This window comes from Sciurus vulgaris (genome assembly GCF_902686455.1).
Source record: "Sciurus vulgaris genome assembly, chromosome: 7".
NCBI lineage: Eukaryota > Metazoa > Chordata > Mammalia > Rodentia > Sciuridae > Sciurus > Sciurus vulgaris.
This window is the reverse complement of record NC_136467.1, coordinates 40,752,444-40,774,645: the sequence shown is the minus strand read 5'-3', so window position 1 is coordinate 40,774,645 and position 22,202 is coordinate 40,752,444. Positions and strand designations below refer to the sequence as shown.

At 36.3% G+C, this 22,202-nt stretch overlaps 1 protein-coding gene and 1 pseudogene across 7 annotated transcripts in view; both read left to right on the top strand.

Moving 5' to 3' along the window:
* The window catches only part of NKAIN2 (sodium/potassium transporting ATPase interacting 2), a gene marked incomplete at its 3' end in the record, with an annotated part of 1,065,485 nt that extends 1,051,557 nt beyond the window's left edge, over positions 1–13,928 (top strand). For 4 of the 6 annotated variants that reach the window (XM_079148271.1, XM_079148272.1, XM_079148270.1 and 1 more), the window contains 2 exons: positions 7,116–7,197; positions 7,800–7,860. In XM_079148271.1, the coding sequence (XP_079004397.1) occupies positions 7,116–7,197; positions 7,800–7,824 (107 nt within the window). Of the gene's footprint in view, positions 1–7,115; positions 7,202–7,799; positions 7,861–11,497 lie in introns of those variants that run through there. The other 2 variants (XM_079148273.1, XM_079148274.1) reach the window with 2 other exon arrangements.
* A 5,529-nt stretch (positions 13,929–19,457) lies between these two features.
* Positions 19,458–20,373, top strand: LOC306666903 (mitochondrial fission regulator 1-like; annotated as a pseudogene). Its single transcript has one exon. The product of its transcript is annotated as a mitochondrial fission regulator 1-like (transcript).
* Positions 20,374–22,202: the final 1,829 nt, after the last annotated feature.

Sequence of the window (22,202 nt, the reverse complement as noted above, 5' to 3'; positions counted from 1 at the left end):
AATTATATTTCCTTTTTACTAGGTCTTTGGAACCAAAAGCTTAAAGAGATTATTCAAAGACCTTTTGACTGAAAAAATATTTTAATTACTATGATACCCTTGTAGCTACTGCTTTTGGCCTTTGTTTTTTTAACATGTGTGTACGTCTAACCAGATTTACAATATTAAAGATCTGATTCTGAGACAACTAAGAGGGAAACTTGGAAAATAGAATACTGAAAAATCATATCCGATGAACAAGATTAGGAAGCGAAGCTTCTGCAGGATTTAGTTAATCAGTCTCATTTCATTCAACATGTGCTTTGCCTGCTAGAAACCCTTAGTAGCCTAATACTTCAGTGATCTTTCAGGCAACGACAAGATTAAGTACTCCTGCAAAGGACTGTGTTTTCCTAATCCAGGAAAAAACAAAAACAAAAACAAAAACCTCACTGTCCAGTGGGAGATTTTAGGCCAGACTGAAAACCCCAAGCTCACACAGTCAGTTTGAATTGCTGCTACCATGTCTACGTGGGAGGGAGGCCATTCTTTTCCATTTTGCCTATGGTTAGTTATGTTTTCAATTCCTTTTGTACAAGTGGAGTAAGTACCCTTAACATTCATACCTGCAGAGTGAATCGATAGACACTCTATTTTCACAGACCCACACAAATGTTTTAATGTCTTTCAATGAGTTCTTCTAAATATTTGGCTTAGTTTTCTGTGAAATGCCTTTTAAATTTTCCCCTAATGGTTTTTTTCAACCTTGTCTCCAAAAGCCTATTGACTGGTGGCTTTGTCATTAATAACCAAGGGACAATTTTATATTACAATACCTCACTGCCAACATGTATTTAAAAAGGGAGCTTTAGGTTTGCTGAACTCAGTGTTCATGATTTAAAAGTTTAAATAAAAGAGAGATTCACCACAGGGAATATATTTTATCAAAGAATATTTGTTCAAGAAGCATTTTCTCCTACTGTATTATTTCCAAATTTCACTATTATTAATGTGATTAAGTCATAGCTATTAAACTAATATGGCACTTTACTAATTTAAAATAATTGGATTTCCCTGTGCCTCCATAAGTTGGTAGATATAAACATACCCATAATGCAGACAGGAAAACTAAGGCTGAAAGAAAAAAAAAACACTACAGCAACTCTTGAAAAGAAAATGATAACATTCCTGAGTTGTCTTTTGGAGATGATTGATATGTCTGGCACCTTGATTGTGGTGATAGTTTCATAGGTATGCAAATGTCCAAATTCCTCAAACTGTATATATGAAGTATGTCTGGATTTTATGTACCAATTATACCTCAATAAAGCTACTTTTTAAAAATCCTGAGTTGTCTTCTAAGGGCCAAAGCTAAATCTTTCCAGTGAGGCAATGATCCAACAAATGCAAGCTCTATTATTTTGTCACCTTCTGCCTAGTTGTAAGCCTTTGCTTAGGATGCCATGAACTCTCCAGAAAGAGAATAATATATTTCCTACCAATGATCAACATTTGTGATGCTTCATGGCATTCACGAATGAATGACCCTCTCAACCTAACCATGTTAATGCTAAAGCATATCCTAATCTCTTTCCTTCCACGGTTCTTGATCAGAGAGGTTGCAGTGGTAGCTTCTTATCATTGGCATCCAAAAAGATTATTTTATTTATCTCACAGCACCTAGGTGACAACTAACACTCTAGATCTTCTGTAAAAGGCCTTCTCTTTTATTATTGTTCAAGACCTTGTGGAGGAAAGGATAAAAGCACTCAGTTCAATTTCATCTGGAAATTTCGCTAGCATCTTCCATTCACTGATCAAGTGCCTTATTTTCTTTTGCAGCCTAAAGGGTCTACAGAGTTCATTCAGTAAATATGAATTGAGTGTCATCCATGAGCCAAATATTGTTCTGAGCTCCCAGGCTACTGTCATAAACAATAAAGAACAGTAAATCTCATGCAGCTTACACAATAGTGGCAGAGGCAATCGACAAACAAATAGATTTATAATATGTCAGGTGGAGATGGTTTGTGATGAAGCAAAATAAAGCTGAGTGGGAAGACCGAAATTCATCTCTAAAATCCCAGCAAGTCCCCAATTCACCTTGGACCAATTACAGTTATTTTTTCCCTTTTCCTGGATCTTGCCACTTGGGTGTGTCACTTATCACTTAAAACCTGCATTTCCAAAAGGAAGCCAGCCACCAGCTTCTTCCTGACATTCTTTTTTGTTCTATTGAAGGAGGCAACATGACCCTAAATGATAAACTTTCGAGAGCCAACCTTGACTCTTTCCTTCTCCTCCCCTTCCTCATGTTCAAACACTCACTATATCCCACGCGTTTGACTTCTGTGTCCATTTATCTTGCACTCGTTGACCTCTTTCTCATTCTTCAAATTCTGACACAGGTCTTCAGCCATTCCCCTTTCACATTTTCCATTAAGTATTAGAGTAACATAGACAATATGCCACATTTGAGTAAAGAAAACATCCCCTATTACTTTGAAAAACCTCACTGTAATCAGAGTCACGCAAGATGGTGCTGATAATATGAATACTTTTCAGAAGGAAGGCCTGCTTAAGTGCTTATGTGGTGGCCTGCACCAGTTATCAGACAAAAGCCAATGAACTAAGGCTTGAGTTGTGCCTGACTCATCACCGTGAGAGACAAGTTACAGAGCACCCCAGCACCACATTAGTGACTGTCATTGGTCACTAATGCAGGCCAGTGGCAACTGCATCAGTCACTCTTTACATCAGAATATTTCTAGAATATTAGATTGGGGATGAGAAGAAGACGAAAAGAGCAAAACTTCCCGGGAAGACAAAATAGCAATGCTGGAGAATCAATAACAAAAGAAGACATCTATAATCTACAGAGAACACAAAGCAAGCACTCAGAACTTTTAATGAATAATATGGAAAGAAAACAAAATCCTAAACATTTTAGGTTTAATCCAAAGTGTGACTTGAAACCTTTGATCAGTTTTGAAAAGCGTTCAGGAATTTACTTGAATGGTAAGAGTGAAAAGCAGATATACTTGAAAGAAAATACCTGAATTCCAGACCCATGGTCTGCTGTTTACTGCCTCCAGCAATAAACCTGTATTCATTTGTCAAATGAAGATAATTATTCCTACCCACCTGACAGTAATATTGTAAAGATAAATGTTTTCTCCTGAAAGAGCCTTAGGCACTATTAAACATTTTACAATTGTTGGGAATTTATTTTATTTTTATTTTCAGGAATTAAAGAGATCTTCAATGATAAAAGGTACTCTTTTTCAAAATAATGCCGAGGTGAGCTATGACCCAACATGTAACTCCTATCATAATTATCTGGAGAAGGATCTGTCAGCTGTTTCATAATCCCTAATGCTCAGAAAAGTTTTACAGTAAGCAGTAGTTCCTATAGAGCCTGAAGAAATATATAAAAGAAATTGAGAACAGACTAAAGTGGTATTAAAGATATCTTTAAAATATAAGCTAACCCCGTAGTTCAATTTTTTGAGAGTATAAAGGCCATTTCATCCACCTCTGCTCACCACCCATGTGGCATCCTAAAGCATTCCATAACGGTTTCAAAGACTCTCCGTAAAAGGGGTCAGAGATCAGGTTTACCTATGCTGATCACTTTGATCTTAATGGTGGTCAACTGGATATAGCTGATTTCTATTCCTCCCTCATGTCACTTAGAAAGACATTCAAACAATTACCAAGAACAAATTGACATAGAAATTGGTCATGCACAATTTCCTATGCTGTGAACTCAGGCATGTATTTCATGTAAACTATAGATAATATGCCCTGTGCTACTGGCTTAAATTTGAATGTCCACTCATGAGTGAAATAGTAAAAATCCACTCTGGTTATATTCAGAGCTCTTCTTTGCTCATCTTCATCAGGGATCTCTCTCTGTTGGGACATGGCCTAGTCTAGCTGAAGACTCAGAATAATCAGGAAAATTAGACTCTTCTTGGGAGCTTGCATTCTCCTCCCCAATTGGGCAGCTATAAGCCAGTTCCCAACATACAAATCATGGCATAAAGAGCAAGCCCCAGAGGACTCAAGCTGCATTCATGGCACATGCTCAGGACACATTGTAAGTCCTTTAAGTCCTTCCTGACCTCTCCCTGTGTTTTAGGGAGGTCTGCCCTGCACCTCACTCAACTTTATGCCCTATTTTTGGCCCTAATGCTATCTTTGGAACTGAAGGTTTATCTTGTTCTCTTCAGGTCCCTTGGTGCATCCCTTGGTGCATTCCAAAACCTTTGATTCATAATCATCATCTAACTTACCTGCAGTCTCTGGAAACAAGATAATGAAATATCTCAAAACAATAACAATAACAACAACACAATAAACCTGGATCTCAATTTCATTGGACACCTTACTGCTTATTCCTGCCCTCCATCTACTCTGACCTACTCCATTGTCCAGCATCATGGAGTTAACGGTCCTAGTAACAGGGAACCTCAGTCATGAAGCTCTAGCCCTTTGAATACATCTTAGAAAATTATTCATAATTAAGTTTCATTGTTGGCAAGAGCCCACCCTAAAAATGGGATTTTAGGCACTAAAGCACTAGTCTTGAAAAATTTCTCAAAATGTAAAATTTCAATATGGTTGCCATTTAATTATTGTACAGCTCTTCTGGTATTATCTATATTAGCTAAGATATAAATAGGAACAATTTAGAAAACAATAGAAGTTAACTTTTTATGTTTTCTTCCATAAAATACCTGACTGAGTTTCAAAGTTGTCACCAATTTAGAATTTGTAGCCTGCCTAAGATAACACAGCCAGCAGGTGGACCTAGTAGTACTTCAACACCAGTCCTTCTAACATTAGGGTCTCTCCTTAGTCACTATACCATTCCACTTCTGATGAGGAAAGAGACTCTACCTCACAAAAAGGGTTTTTCATGATAGAAAAAAAAAAAAAAAAAAAAAACAGCTATCATGTCATTAAAAGACATGAAGTGTCTGGGCCCAGTGGCTCATGCCTATAATCCCAGCAACTTAGGAGGCTGAGGCAGGAGGATTCCAAGTTTGAGGCAAGTCTCAGCAACTTAGCAAGACCCTCAGCAACTTAAAGAGACTCTGTCTCAAAATAAAAGCCTAAAACCTGGGAATATGGCTCAGTGGTAAAAAGCACCCCTGGGTTTAATCCCCAGTACCAAAAAATAAAAATAAATAAAAGATTTGGAGGAAACTTAAATACATATTACCAAGTGATTTATATACATATATAAATATATATGATTCAAACTCTATGACACTTCATGAAAGATAAAATTATGGAGACAGTGCAAGAAAGTGATTACCAAAGGATAATAGGGAGGGAGAGATGGTTAGATAGAACACAGAGTATTTTTAAGGCAGGAAGTTCATTTTGATAGTATAAAACTGGATACATGCCCCACACTTGACAAAACCAATAGAATGTGCAACACCAAGAGTGAACCCCAATGTAAACTATGGGCTTGGGGTGATAATCATATGTCACCGTAGGCTCATCACTTGTTCTAACATAGCTCTCTGATGGGGATGTTAATAGTGGCAGAGGTCATGCAAGTATAAGGCAGGGGCTATTTGGGGAATCTCTGTACCTTTTGCTAAATTTTGCTGTGAACCTGAAATGCTCTAAAAATTATGGTCCTTTTTTTGAAATAGGGAGGGACTTCCTCACTGCACAGATATCATAGACTTCATGCTACATTGCCCTTGCTTCGGTTTCCATATGGAGCACCCTAGGATGTTAACAAGAGAACAAAAACTAGACAAAATAAGTCAATGGAATATGATACTAGAAAAGGTAAAGATGTCTTAGTGCATCCTAATTCAACCTCTGTTTCCCTGGGTTTCTCTTTCCTATAATCCAGCTTATCAACCTTCTGTTGTTTTGCCTTTTATCTCCGCCACACAACCTCTATATCCAGAAATTAAGATGAAAAATAAAAACTTTTTCATGACACTATTACTATTTACTGTCTCCATTACTGTTTCTGTCAAAACTTAGGGGAATAAGACAATCATTTATTATGTTCATAGATTCTGTATGTTAATAACTCAGTCAAACACAGAGGGATGGATTTTCTCTCTTCGCTGATGTTAGGAATCTGAGCTGGTAAGACTTCAAGACAGAATTGACTCAAAAGTTGGGGTCTGGAATCACTTAAAAGCATTTTCTCTCATATGTCTGGGTGTGGATGCTGCCTATGGGCTGAGACCTCAGCTATCCTGTCGGCTTAAGCCTCTATCAATGGTTCTCTATTGCTCTCTCCATGTGGATTAGTTGGGCTTTCCTCATAGGAGAGTGGCTGTGTTACCCAAAAGAGCAAGTGAAGTGTATGACACCTTTATGATCTGGCCCTGGAAGTCACATAGCATCAGTTCTACTATATCCAAACCACCAGAAATGTGTGCCCATGTCCAAGAGGAAAGAACACAGGCTCAACCCACTGGATGGTAGGGGTTTAAAGGTCATGCTGTGAAAACATGTGGGCACTGCAGTCATTTTGTAAAACATCATCTACCACAGTTACTCTTGTTATATCTTATTGTATCTTAGATATTTGGGTCTGTATGGCATTTGAATACTTTGCTCCATATCTCTACCTCTGATTGTTTCAGATCGTAAAACACACCAGGGCAGGGACATCCTTGTCATGTTAGTTTACTGAGCTCTACCAAAGCACCTTATACTCAACAATCAGAGTACATTTCATTGCTTGTGCTGCAACCGATGATAGATACATGCACCTGAGCAATCATTATTTTTATGCCATAACATTTTTAACGTGACACATAAAATCTCCATACTAGCCAAAAAGTCATGTAACATTTTTAATATGCAACTGAATTGTATTACTCTGATTAGGTCTCGATTGCTGGAGAAAAGTACATCATTTCTTCTCCCAAGTGAATAGAGTCTTGTAAGACAATAATTGCATTTCACTATTGAAGAAGTGAAAATCACTATCTTGAAGAATTTTTTTTTTTTACTTTTTCTCCACAATTATTCATTTTTAGTTTAACAATTATTAAAAGGTTTATGTTTTAATCTGTGTGGACCTTGACCATGAGTGGGTTCTTATGCGAAGTTAACTAATGAAGGAAATTGTCCCTTTTCAGTTGATTTCATAGGTGGCTTTGACTCTTATGGCTACCAAGGACCTCAGAAGACATCTCACTTACAACTGCAGCCTATGTACATGTAAGTACCTTACTTTGGAGGTATTTTTCTGGGATATTGAAAGATGGTCAAGTAAATGTATCATGGCACAAAACAGATGGCATGAAGCTCTCCTTCAGTTATATATTTTCACTATTAATATTGTTTTGACTTGATAATTCTGATAACATTTTCTTCATGATTTTTTAAAAATTTAATTTAACAAAAATGCCATCTCTGCATTTAGTCCTACATAAGTATCACCTACATGGCTCAAAAGCCTCTATGTTATATTCCAAGAGTTGAATTACCACAAAGTATATATTCTGAAAATGATATAACATTATATACAATTGTATATAAACTATACATAAATCATATTTTCTGGTTGTCCTGGTATAATTATCAGCTTTCCATATTACCCTCAAAAGAGTTCTCATTTAAATGATTAATGGTAGTTCACCATGGTTATGCATAGTGTTCAAAAAATTTTTGAAAACAGCAATACTCCTTCTCTATCATTTTTCTAATGTGAAAGTGCAAATGAAACTTGGACAGTAACACTGAAACTTACCAAACCCTGAACTCTAGCACTCAAGAGAGCAGACATATAATCAGAGCCTGATTTTTATATCTGTGTTTAGGCAAATTCCCTTGGATAACAACTGATAACAAATTCTATATATCAGCATCAAGTGATATGCTGAATTGCAAGCGAAGATCAAAATAGAAAGTAAGATTCCAATTCGTTTTAAAATGTGAACTTCTCTCTTTGAAGATATGTGTTTGTTGTCCTTGTCCTCCACCATTAAATCATTTACCTTTTAATATCTTGAGTGTCTAGGATAATAAATGGATCTGGGGGTATTTGTCCTCCAAAGAGATTAAAGTAATCTTTAGACAATCCTTTTAAGCTTCTCTCTAAAAAGAGAATGATCCATGCATTGTGCCTGCCTTTTTATTTGCGTCCTGGTAGCTCTCTGCAAAGCATTTGCTATCATCACTGATAGAAGAGACTTTATTGGTTCAGAAATCAGTGAAGACTATATGTCATTCAGAGCATCGCGTCTGTAAGCTTTTCTTTACATGCCCACCACCACTACCCTAACTCCAGCTTCTTCCTTATTTCAGAACCTTCATTCCATCCTCCACATGGCTGCCAAATTAATCTTCCCAAAGTACTATTCTAACAATTTTACCTCCCTGCCCAAGAGCCATCAGGCACTCCCTATTACCTACTGAACAGAGTCCAAACTCCTACAAGTCTAGCCTGACCTGGGCTCAATATTTTATTGAAATAATTTCTCTTCCACTCCTAATAATGTTTGAGTCCCAACCAAATGCAGATGATGCTGGGAGTCACTAGGGGAATTGTAATGGTGAATGAGAACTGACCTATCCTCCTATGCTCTTGATCCAGTGAAGTCATAAATAGTCTAATTTCTCTCCTCAGTCATTTTGTTCCCAGACAAACTCAACTCTTGCCTTCTCCAAAAAGGGCACAGGTATTTCCAAAACTCCATGCTATTCTTTTGACACCAGAGCTCATATTTTTCCCAAATTTTACTCTTTGAAGCCTTACTGTCTTTTAAATTTTATTTTAAAATATACTTCCTATATAGGACATTTCTTAAACTTATTTTCTTCTAATACTTCACTCTTTTTTCTTTTCTTTTTTTTTTTTTTTTTTTTTTTTGCAATATGCTTTAGTTGTTTACTCCTTATCCTGTACCTTCCCTAACCTCTCAGAAAGATCTGATAGCTACAACAAAAAATAAAATTAAGCCAGATGAAGTGGTGCACGCCTGTAATCCCAGAGACTTGAAAGGTTGAAGCAGGAGTATTGCAAATTCAAGTTCAGCCTCTGCAATCTTAGAGAGACCCTGTCTCAAAATAAAAAAAGTAGGCTGGACTGGGGATGTTGCTCAGTGTAAAGTACACCTCCATGCAATCCCCAGAACAAAAATATAAAATTATACATCTTTTAAATCCTTTACCATTATTCTCAATATTTTGGAGTAACCTTCTGTAAAGTGTTCCATTTTTAAGAGGCAAAGCAATCAGGAGTAGTGGTTCAGGTAAATGAACACTCTGAAGACAGACTGCCTGAGATTAAATTCATTATAACCTTGAACATATAACTTTGTTTGAATAGCTTTAATCTCACCAAGCCTAAGTTTCCTCACCTGCAAAATAGAAATGACAACACAGGTACTTCATGTAATTGTTCTGAAATTATGTGAAATAATATAGGGAAAACAAACAAGACTTAGAACATGTCACATAGTAAGTACTTAATAAACACAATTTATTAACAATAAAAATAATGATGTGTCAACCAACATCATCACAAAAAACCTTCATCAAGTCAGAAATCAACATATACCAAATCTCATTCTCAAGGATCTCCTCTGTATACAGTATATGACATAATATCAGCTCATGTAACAAATAACAATATATTGTACTTAAAAGAGTAGACCAAAATATTTATAAGGCTTGCAATTCCTTGATTCTGACAATATTGTATAAAATTTTATTTTGTTGGTCAATATAAAAAAATCAATAAAAATGATCAAGCCATAATAAATTAAGTGTAACCACTCATCTAACAATAAGCTATGATAATAACATGAGGATGCTAATTATACATAATACTAATTATGCATAATCAAGCATATTGTTTCAGACCAGGCATTTATGATTCTAATGTTGATCTTTAAACAGGGACTTTACAAAGATCAATATCTTTGTCAATGTTTAACTTCTCATAATTTTGTTAAGTAAAATAGTCTAAATGCCAAGTAAAAGTAATAAAAATATTGTTTTCCCCTTTACTACCTATGAATGGTAAAATTATATGAGAGCCTTCAGGTTTTGTTGCTTAGGAAATAAGTCACATGTTTAATGGAATTCAAATCTAGGAAGTCAGGAATACTTAGGGTACATAAAACATTAAAGCCAAACTCCTACTACCACCCCTTCCATACAACATCCCACAGGAAACCTCGGATCCTAGAATACTAAGATTTTATTTTGCAGATGAGGAAACTGAATTAAGAGACAGGAAAACAACAATCTCACAACTTGTTGGTCATGCAGCCAGGATTATCAACCTCTTCCCCTGATCCCTTAGTTCAGTACTCTCCAAATTCTTAGGTGGACTGTGAGTTCAACTTCATATTACATTCCCTGATTTTATTTTCCTTTTGGTGTAGCTTACACTGACTTAGCTGCCATATTTCCATGAGGCTGCACCTTCCCCTTTCTGTACATTCCATTTATTCCCTTTTGATCTTATACTAGGCAATACTGAATGAAGAGCCTTTTCAACTTTGTAACCCTCAAAACCAATCATCTGAGAGAGACTGCCTATTCAAATCCTGTGAAAAATCAAAACTGATTCACCTATAAACCTTGTTCCCTGCAGAGAGGCAGAGACCTGAGCATCTCCTCTGTCTTTGTCATTTGGAGTGTGCCTTCCCTTGTCAACTTGCCATAAATATGTCTTGTAAAGTAAGAGTAATTTAACATCATGGGCCAGTTCATGCACCCTAACAATATTATATAGCAACTGGAAATAAAAACTGTTCTTTTGAAAGAAAGCAAATGCTAAAAAGTAATGTGAAGTTTTAGCTGTGGGATTTCCATTCTACCCAGCAAACCTTCTGTGGCCAGGACCCTGGACAAAGCTGTGAAGTCACTGCCAATACTGACTGCAAGTCACAGCCTTGTTTCAGTGCCTGTGGCCAATAAATACACAGTCTTCTTTATTTTTAATTAAGTTTTGTAAGTGTTCTTGCTTTGTAATTTTTCAGATTATCTATAATCCATCTATAAGGAAAGGCTTTTACTTTTTCCATTATACTTTGATAAACCTTTTTGGGACAAACTGATACTATGAAGTTACAACCCAAAGAATTCAGATGTCCATAGATTAATTTTCTAGCAATGCAACTGCATTGACTGCCACAGTCCAGGGTGCAAAGCAAGCATAGATCTGATCATGCTCCCACCCGGTGAGATGATCCTGTGGAGTATTAGGCAGCATGTGAAAATAGTGCATTATGTTGGGCAGCTCAATTGTAGTAATACATCTTCATTTCATTTTTCCCCAGAAATAGATTTTGAATGACCACAAGTGGCCTCTCTATCCAGGAAGTTGCACTAAGAAAAAAGAAAAGGAGAGGAAATTTATCTAGTTAAAACCCAATTTGGGCTGCTTCTTTTTTCTTTCTTTCTTTCTTTGTTTGCACTTGTGCTTGGAGAGGTAGAAAAGGTGGCAAAGGACAGGCATCCAGCACTCTCCCCTTTGATTAAAAACATCTTTTCTCTCTCTTAGGTCAAAATAATACAGATGACTTCAGTCTGTCAGCCCATGGACCTCTCTAAGAACTTGTTTCGCAGTGGCCTCCTGCATTTGATGAAGAGCAAGAAGCAGATGAATTAAATATCTATACATATTAACAGGACAGACACACACACACACACACACACACACACACACACACACAAAACCACGCACAAATCAATTCCACTTGACCTCTTTCTAAATGAAACATACAAATATGCAGGACACGCCCATTCTGGATTTCCTGAAAGCAGGCTCCTTTCTCCCAGGCCTTTAAAGTTCAAAAGAGACGCGTTGGTGCCCCCTGCTGGTCACTATTAACTCCTCTGCAGCCCAGCCAGTCAAGTCAGCCTCTATGAGCTGCGAAGTCAGGGGGGCACATTAGTTTGAAAGCCCCGTTTTCTGCACTCCATACATCTTGATAGCACCACAGCTACTTAGGCAATGTAATTGCAAAAACAAACAAAAACATGCCACGATGACCTTGTAACTGAATTTTGAAATGGCAGGTCGTTTGCCCTAAAGGCTGTACCGTACATACTTGCCTTAACCCACCTGCGTTGTGTGCCCGAGAATCTCAGTGCAGACATCCCTGAGTCACTTCCTTTAGGCTAACACACTGCTATTCATTCCGAATGAGTTTGAGTCTGTGTGTTTCATGTCAAGAAACAAGACTGAATAACTCAGCAGCTCCAGTGTGTCTGTGTAAGAAAACTGCCAGCTGTCAGCAAAGTGCATTATGTAACGTTGAACCTCCCTGGTGGCCAAAAAGAGACAAGTACCAATAACAACAATAATAATAGTCATCTTTATAATTCTTAGGTATGGTCTTCTGATGGGGTTGGGGTAGGACAAAGTAAAATTTATTAATCTACTAATTCATTAATCTACTGGAAGCAGAAAGCAGAAATGGCTTAACTCACTGATTTTATTTATTGCACTTTAGGTGCTTTTATAAGTATCTACAAATGTCTTTTACTAACACAGAAAACAGCTGTGGATTTCTATCAACAGAGGCCAACTGACTATGTATTAGCTATGTTTACTCTTTTATATCTAATTCAAATGGAAGACCCAATGTAGGTGAACTTTCTTTTCTAACTTCGGCATACAAGATTATTTTTTGGGTGGGCGGGGGGAGCAATGGTTACCTTGGTGAAATATTTGAGATCTCTTTGTGGTATTTGGGGGATCTGTTGTGTGTTAGAGTGTATTTCAATCCTCCTGTATTATCGTGGCAGAAAAACTGTGCTGTTACGTAGTTGGCAAACAAGATGCCTTTGGAAACTTAATAGTAGGTCAATGTGTTTATGGAATATTCTGAACTCCTAGGAAATTTTGTTTTATATTATCAAGCATTATTTGGTTTTCATTAGTGGAAAACATAATTAGCTCAGGCTTATCAGTAACTCAGATGAGTCATGTTTTTCTTGGATCCACTTGAGACACTAAAATCAACTTTCATTAAACTAACACCATCTTTAAGTACAGTGAAATTCAGACCGGGAAATTTATAACTTGTCATGGAGCAACGTTTTTCTTTGATTCTGATGAAATTTCAGTTATTGGGTAAACCTCCTTTGGACCTTAGCTCATTCAGATCCACATAAAACAGTCCCATTACTGTGTTTGCATGAATGTTTGAAATGTCCACAGGCATATACATTTGAAAATAATAAAGGAACAAAAGGTGATCATTGGAACATAAACCACAATCATACATTCCAGAACATGTGCTTGGATTTTCTTGGTGGCTTGCATATGTTTGTCCATATATACATGTATAAAATATACAATTACAAACATGTCAGTGAAACCTCATATGATGCTTTTATAGTGACATGCATGATTAATGTATGAGAAAAATATTTACCAATGTACTGTCTTTTGACTCCTAAAATATAAATACTATACATGCCAGAAACTATTCTAATGTGACTATTAATGTAACTACTAAAATGAGGTTTCACTGCACTTTCATGCTGTGAGGAGATTCCACCTTATAGTACATGTATATGGATACAGACAATGAGCCCTCATATTCCCATTTTAAGTTACAGCCAGCTTACCACCAAATCACTACTATCACCTCCACCAAAATTTTCAAAAACAGTTGTTGACTACTAAAAAGTAATCAGTTGACAGGCCTTTTTAAGGAGCAGTAAGCACAGTGGTGTGATTCTATCTGGGAAAACATCTAAGTTGTACAGCTGTATCCTCCTCAAAATCCGGTGAAGAATGCTATTTTTCTAGGCTGAGCTTTTGTTATAAACCTAATATTCTGAAGGCAAGAGTTACAATCCTGATGTGTCTTTTTTTTTTTTTTTTTGCATTTGTTAATTCTGAATGTATTTTTAACAGAGTGATTTTTTTGACTTACTAGTGTAATTTGCATTTTAAAAATAAATGGAAAAACAATTAAGTTTCTGAGCCATCCCTGAAAGCCCCTGCTGCTTCTCACAGTGTATTTGATTATGTCATTGACAGGGAAACCCTTTCAAATTCACATTAAGGCACCGCTGCTCTCTCTGCAGTGCTGGATATGTCTGCAATGAAAAGAAACTGCCCGGTTGTGGCACCATCCAGCTCAGTCACAGGTGACGCGTACTTGCATTACCTCCTGACCCTGAGGCCTTGACTTTAGGAGATGGCCTACAATGGACCTGCCATCTTTTGGAGAACTTTCTTTCAGATGTAGAGTTAGCATCAAACTAGTAATTGATGGAGGTGTTAGAACACTGTATTTTAAAAACCTTGGGTTAAATTATAGGTAGGGATTTTTGGGTTTTTATTGAGTTTTTTTTTCAATGAAATAATTTCAAATATGTATTGTCCCTTTGATGATATAATCAGTTGTGTTGTTATTATAAAATTGCTATTCCTCTCAACAGAAGACAACTGTAAAACCATATTTGAAGGTAGGAGAGAGAAATAGAAAAGATTAAGCCCTGGCAACTAATGTAGCCCTTAATTTCAGCCAAGCTTCCCTGTCGACACTAAAAGGAGATAGAGCCCCTGGGTCACCTGCTTCAGTCTTAGGCTGCCACTGAGACTGTGTCCTTCCCCCGCTGCATGCAGACACACTGCAGCCCCCAGAAGTCAAAATACCCAAGTGGGCTGAAAACAAGGACAGCTTTGAGGCAGCATGTCAAGGAGCGGAAGACCAACTCGAAGTCCTTGATGGTCAGGTGCATGGGGAGAGCCTTGTAAATGATCAAGACTTATTTTACTTTTGTTCCCTGTGTGAAAAGTCTGCTGTGACGGTGTTCATTGAAGTGATGTGGATGACTGCCATGCAGTCAAAGGCACACGACATCGCAGCTGCATAAAAAGGGACAAAATCAGTAGGTCGACCATAAATATACATATGTATTTACCCTAAAGAAAAGATTACTTCTTCTGCAGGTCTCAGTTAAATAGGTCATGAGCTTGGTACACATGGCAGGCAGAACTAAGGTCTGCATTTGGTAAGTACTAAAAAAAAAAAAAAAAGACCAAAAAATAAATCCTCTGATACAGTGAAGCCAATGCCCAACATTTCACTGTGATAGAATGAACGAACCCTTTTCTTTCAGAAACATAAACCCATTTTTTGAAAAGGTCAAGTTGAGAAAAGCCAATCTCAAAAAGCCAAAGGACGAATGATATCGCTAATAAGTGGAGGATGACACATAAAGGCGGGGAGGGAAGGGTTAATGTTAGGGTTAGAGTTAGGGTTAGGGAGGGGGGCGAGTATGGAGGCAGAAAGTACTGTATAGTGGGTAAAGAGGGGTGGGAGGGGTGGGGGGAAGGGAAAAATAACAGAATGAATCAAACAACATTACTGTATGTAAATTTATGATTACACAAATGGTATGCCTTTACGCCATGTACAAACAGAGAAATAACATGTATCCCATTTGTTTACAATAAAAAAAAAAAAAAAACCTTTGAGATCCAAAATCCATTCATTGTACAGACAGTAAACTAAGGCCCAGAGAGGTTAAGAAATTACACAAGATGAGCATGTATTCTGAAAACGCAAATTAACTCACATTCCACAGCAAATTCTTGTGTGCACTCTGGTCAGAATAGAACAAACGAAATCCTAGACACTACCAACTGACCTTAGACTTTGTAAATTGAAATAAACCATGATAAGGAAGACCTTAAGACATTATTAAATCATAAAATACTTTTGAATTATATGCATTATGTTCAGTACAGTTTAAATATTAAAACATATTTTATTATATATTCTTTTAAAAACCAACAACCCCTACCCATATGTAAATATGTGAATATGATATGATCTTATTCAGTATGTTCAGTTACAGGGACAGAAAATTTTCTGTTATTTCTTTTACAGTATACTTACGAATAACTAATGTTAGGATTATTTAAACAGTCTCATCTTGAATGCTTTCTCTACTTATCAAGAAAATTCTTCCTTCATACATTTTATCTGTCTTTCCTAAAATTTCAACACTCAAGACTTATATTCAGGAAGCCTTGCTTATTAAGATTCTTACATTTTAAAATATAAAGTCTCAAATTATTTTCATCACATGTGAATCTTTGCTTAGGATCTGTGTCTAATTCTCATTTCATTTTATGACATCTGCCTTTCACCCACATCCAAAAAAAGAAAGAAAGAACAAAATCAGTGATGGATGTTATATATAATTTACAACAAATTAGTATATTGAAACAATCGCTTTTTTATAAAGATGAGAGAAAAATCTCAGATACATTTGTGAATTCTATGCCTTTTCATTCAGCAAAAATTTAAACTAGATTAATACCTTCAAGGATTACATTTGCAAATGAAATCTGCGCAAGTATTATGAGTTACGGTTGCCACTGACAACACAGAAAATGAAGGTGAGTCTGTCTTAAAATGGATAAAAGCAGGTATATTTTATATTCTCTAGAATGATAAAAAAAGATCATTTAAAAAATCTTTAAACATTATGGAATTTAGAAGCAATGAGCTTAAGTTTTTTGATGGATAATGAAATGTGATATTGGTAAGATAAATTCAGAGAGGAAAAATCCCTTTTCAAGCCACAGGTTGATGCTTTTGCACAGGCTAAATTGTTACTAAAATTAATGTCAAGCTTTTCTATGAGAGTGCCTTAATAGTGTGGCACCTTGATAATAAAACAGTTATATTTTTAACTATGCCTTCTACCCTAATATGAATTTAAGTTCTAACAGCAAAGAAATAAAACAACTACCAAAAAAGATGGCAAATTGATGCTGTCACCCCAAGAATGATGGATTGATTCAATTAATCAGTAAGTCTTTTCTAAGAGTCCTTCAGGGAGTTATTTACCAGAGGCATACCCTGTTTATTCCCTTTCAAGTACCTGTCATTTTTCTTCATTACTCTTCTAGCTTTACTCATTATATCTTTGGGGGACATGTTGATCTCCATGTGCAGAAGGTTTTGCACACAGCTGTCCAGACATAAATCTTCCAAGCTTCAAACTGGAGGCCACCAAAACACCTGAGCCTCTTGTTATTGTTATCTCAAGCTGACCAGGACAATCTCAGGATGAAGTCAAACAAATGGACACTGATTTACAAGTGGTCAATTGATGGGGAAGTATCAAATTGAGTAAAGGCTACAAGAAATCTTTCATTCATAAAAATGTCATCACCTTGTGCTCCACTCTGTGAAACTGACCTCACTATGAATAACCTCACATCTCCAAAAACAGACAGGTACAGAGAGACAGCTCAGAAGTTAGGACCTATGCTAATAGTTGGTGGTAAAACAGAACATACTCATTGTGTTGTGTTAGATACCAACAAACAAATATTCTTAAACATGAAATGTTTCTACTTGCAATGGGCGAAATCATCTGTCTGTTTAGTTCACAGAGATGAAGGATTCTACCACACACCTGTTAGAATAGCTATTATCAAAAAGACAAAAGAAAACGAGGATAGTAAGGTATAGGCAAAAAAAAATGGACACTTTGTACATTGTTGGTGGGAATGTAGATGAGTAGTCATTATGGGAACACTTTTATAATTAAAAATAGAGGGCTGGGGAGATAGCTCAGTTGGTAGAGTGCTTGCCTTGCAAGCATAAGGCCCGGAGTTCAATCCCCAGCACCACAAAAAAAAAAAAGAAAAAAAAAATAGAAGTACTGTGTGATCCAGCAATCCCATTTCTGGGTACATATCCAAAGGAAAAGAAATCAATGTGTTGAAGAGATAACTGTACTTCTATTTACATTATAGACTAGATGTGGAAGCCAAGTGTCCACCAAACAGATGGAAGGATGAAGAAAATATATATATATATAATTCATATATATATGAATAATATTCAGCTTTAAAAGAAAAGGAAATTCTGTCATTTGTGATGACATGGACAAACCTGGAGGACCTTATGTTAAGTGAAATAAGCAGGCAAAGAAAAGATGAATTGCATAATCTCACTTACATGTAGAAGTTTAAAAAGTAGAATTTACAAAAGCAGAAAGTGGAATGGTGGTTGAGGTAGGGAGAATTGAAGAGATGTTGGTTAAAGGATACAAAATCCCAGTTAGAATGGATTGTGTTCAGGAGATCTATGATACCACATAGTGACGGCAGTCAGCTGTAATAACTATGATACTAATGATTTTAATAACAATGTGTTCTATTCTTGGAAGTTGATAAGAAAATAAAGTCTAAATGTTCTCACCACGTAAATATAATAAGTATGTGCGGTGATGGATATATTAATTATGTAGTATTAGCCATTGCATAATATATACATAGAGCAAACTATATTGCTGTATACCATAGATATACACAATTCTTGTTAATTAAAAAAACCAATTAACTTTAAATAATAGTATTCAAGAAGAAAATAACTAGAGAGGAAATTCATTGCTAAATCTTGCTATCAAGGATGGTTACATAGTTCACATGACTCAGTGAAAAATAAGAATGTGAGGTCCCCTCATTCAAGGAGTAAGAAAGAAGTAATGCTAAAGGTAGTAAAAATATAACACATTTTTCTTAAACAGTATTTTATTATTTATAAAGTATAATCATGCTAATGCTAATGCATGAATAACAACATAGAATTATAAATTATAGAAAAGCATGTTTGAGTATCACAATTTTGTATAATAAAATAATTATAATATTTTATTAATGGAATATCTTGATTGATCATAAGATTTTTCTGATGTATTTTTCTGAAAGATTTTTATGACTTATCTTATTAATAAGTCATCAAAATGTACACTTTTAGACAGTTAATTTTCAATCAGTGTAACTGAAGTTGATTTAAATTACTCCTGACAAATGCAACACAATTGATTTTTTATTATTTTTAATTTTGAGAAGTATCTTTCTGTGCATACCACTGTTACTGGAGCTGTTAAAATATTTTATAGGTTGTGACAATATTGGGACAAATTTCTGATAAATTATTTTGAAAATAATTCCAATAATTTTGAATATAATTTTAGTCATCTCTCCCTGATGATTCATGGAACATTTCTCCTAAAAGGATTTAATTCTTCATAAATATCAGTCACTAAAATTCAGATAAAAATTTAATTGTTTTATTATCACTACTTTGTTATTTGTATTAAATCATTTAAAATTAAAGTTAAAATTTTAATTTTCAATATTTAAATTATTTTTAAATCCTTAATTATCTGTATTTTAATGAAACTTAATTAAAACTCTGATTTTAAGTTTAAATTCAATTTCAAATAAAAATCAGTGGGATGTTAGTGTTTTTTCTGACATTTCTCATAATTTGTTGAGCCACTGAAAGTGACTGCTGAGGAGTGGGAGTCAGTGTGTTTTAATGGACCATGCGCTGCTATGTATGCCTAAAGTATTTGAAATGCAAATTTGGGACAACTTTACCATCTAAATGCTTGGCTAGATTAAGTACCCAATAAACAAGGTGGAGTAAGCATGAGATCAGTACTTAGGTCTGAAAAACCATATGGGTTCATTTCAAAATATCATAAGGAAAATTGTTACTAATTTAACTCTGATTCAATATCCAAGAGTTCAATTTCAGCTTAGCAGCCATACAACAGAATAGAGTCCCAACAACCCAGGAAAGGACGCAATGGTCTCTTTTGCTGATGTTGGATGGATAGCTACAGAAGAAGCTACCTCTGTCTTAGTCTTGTTGAGGTAAGGTCAAAGCCGCCCCTTCAAGATGAATTTCTTTTCTTTGAGACACCCCAAGCAGGCATATTTCCTTAGCAAACTTGTCTCAAAAAGAGCCTCCACTGAAGAAAGCAGCACGGGGCAACGAGGCCACTCTGAAGAAGTTCCGTACACTTCAAAATGAAATTTCTACACTCAGACCTCAGATTGCCAAAATGGTGACCCTCCAAGAGCAACAGAATCTCACTGCAGTAGGTGACTTGGATTCTACCACATCTATTCCTCCCTCACCACTGCTGCCACCACATCACCACCTCCCCATCCACCTCTCCACTAAGGTTCCACCAAAGTAAATCCGCTATTGATCTACTTGGAGAGCGAAGAAAGCAAACAGCCAATGCTGGAAAACCTGGTTAAGAACAATCCAAAGAAACCTGACATGCCAAATATGCTAGAGATCCTGAAAGATATGAATAGTGTAAAACTTCAGTTAGTCAAGAGGTCAGAGCAAGATGTAAAGCCCAAGCCAGTGGATGCTACCTACCCTGCTGCCCTCATAGCAGAAGCTCTGAAAAAGAAATGTGCTTATTGATATTGACGCAATAACTATCCAAGATAAAATCGAAAAGAGAGCTCCAAAATCTGAATCAGAGGCCACCTCAGAGACAGTATTGTTTGGACCATGTATGTTGAAATCTACAGGAAAGATGAAGGCTCTACCTGAAAATGTTTCAAACTCCTAATGGACAATGAACTGAGAAAGACCCCTGATTCAGCTAGTTTGTGAGGGCTGAATTTTGCTAGTAGAAATCAACACTATTTAGTAAATACCTGACTTTAGTATTCAGTAGTCTCCTTTTTAACCTAGAGGACTGAGCAATGATAGAAGCACCATAACTTTGTTTTGCTTTTATGAGATGGTCAGTTCCGGAGCTTCCCATAACATGAATTCTGACATGTTTTTCACATATAGCCAGGATGTTGAGGCTTCCAATCTTTTTTTTTTTTTTTTTTTTATTGTAAACAAATGGGATACATTTTGATTCTCTGTACATGGAGTAAAGACATACCATTCGTGTAATCATAAATTTACATAGGGCAATGTTGTTTGATTCATTCTGTTATTTTCCCCCTTCCCCCCACCCCACCCACCCCTCTTTTCCCTCTATACAGTCCTTCCTTCCTCCATTCTTGCCCCCCCAACCCTAACCCTAAACCTAACCCTAACCCTAACGCTAACCCCTCCCACCCCCCATTATATGTCATCATCCGCTTATTAGCGAGAACATTTGTCCTTTGGTTTTTTGAGATTGGCTTATCTCACTTAGCATGATATTCTCCAATTTCATCCATTTGTAAGATTTCAACACATAGAAAGGACATTTGTGAATTTTACTACGCATTTTTAAATTCTCAACACTAATTTATCTGCACAAATGTTTTGTATACATATATTTGGATATAAAAGTTTAAAAATTATTAATGAAAGACAAAAAAGAAAAAAAATAATTTCATAATAATAATAAGTTTTCTTCCTCACTAATAATTTGTTTATCTGAAGCTTCATATGACGATGGAATTATTTTCTGCCTCCTGCTACATTATGTAGGTTTAATTTCTATTTGTAAGACTGTGGATATTCGTATTGCAGTGTTGCAGTCATTTTCAAAACTAGAGATTCTGAACTTTTTCACTAATTCTAGTGACTGATATGCTTTATTGCCACATGCATGAGTATGCTTTTACTTTGTGATAACTTACTGACACAGTCTACTGCTTGAGCACCAGAGAATCAATGAGCAGAAGCTGCAGGGACTTACTCTCATGGGAAACTGAGAATCTCCTCAGGTTTGCAAACAGTTTGGGTCCCTTGCGTTCCCTGTGGTACAGCTGCCACTTGTGTTGTTGCTTCTGTCAACACTGCCAGTCTGGTCCCTCCTCCAGTCACTCATTCAGCTCACTGGCTCCCTAGACTGCCCTGAGGCCCATGTATGCATGCTGGGCAGCAAGACCAATTTATCTGCACACTGTATGTACCCAGGGCCCTGAGCAGTATCATTGGGATCACAAACATTTGCATGAGTATCCTCTCTGCTCACTGCATGCACAAAAGTAATATTTCATGAAAAGGACCATAGAGCACTAAACCAAGTGTCGGATCCTCTGAGAATGGGGACCATGTACATTGTGTGTCCATGAAGCCAGCCCTGTTTGCTAGAGAAACTGAGAGTAAATCTTTCCACACCTACAGCCACTTCATACTTACCCCAATTTGTTACCAACGTATTTCACTTGTTAGTAAAAATAGTCCTAGGATGCTTTCCTAAGAATGATGATTTCCAAAAGAGTAGATTGGACCTGGGTGTGGTGACACAGGCCTGTAATCCTAACTACTCCAGAGGCTGAGGCAGGAGGATTGCAAGTTCAAGATCAGTCTAGGCAATTTAGTGAGACTCTACCTCAATATATCTCAATATATATATATATGATATGACTGGAGTGTTGTTTAGTGGCAAAGTACCCTTGGTTTAATCCCCAGTGCTACCACCCGACTCTGAAAAAGAAAAGGATG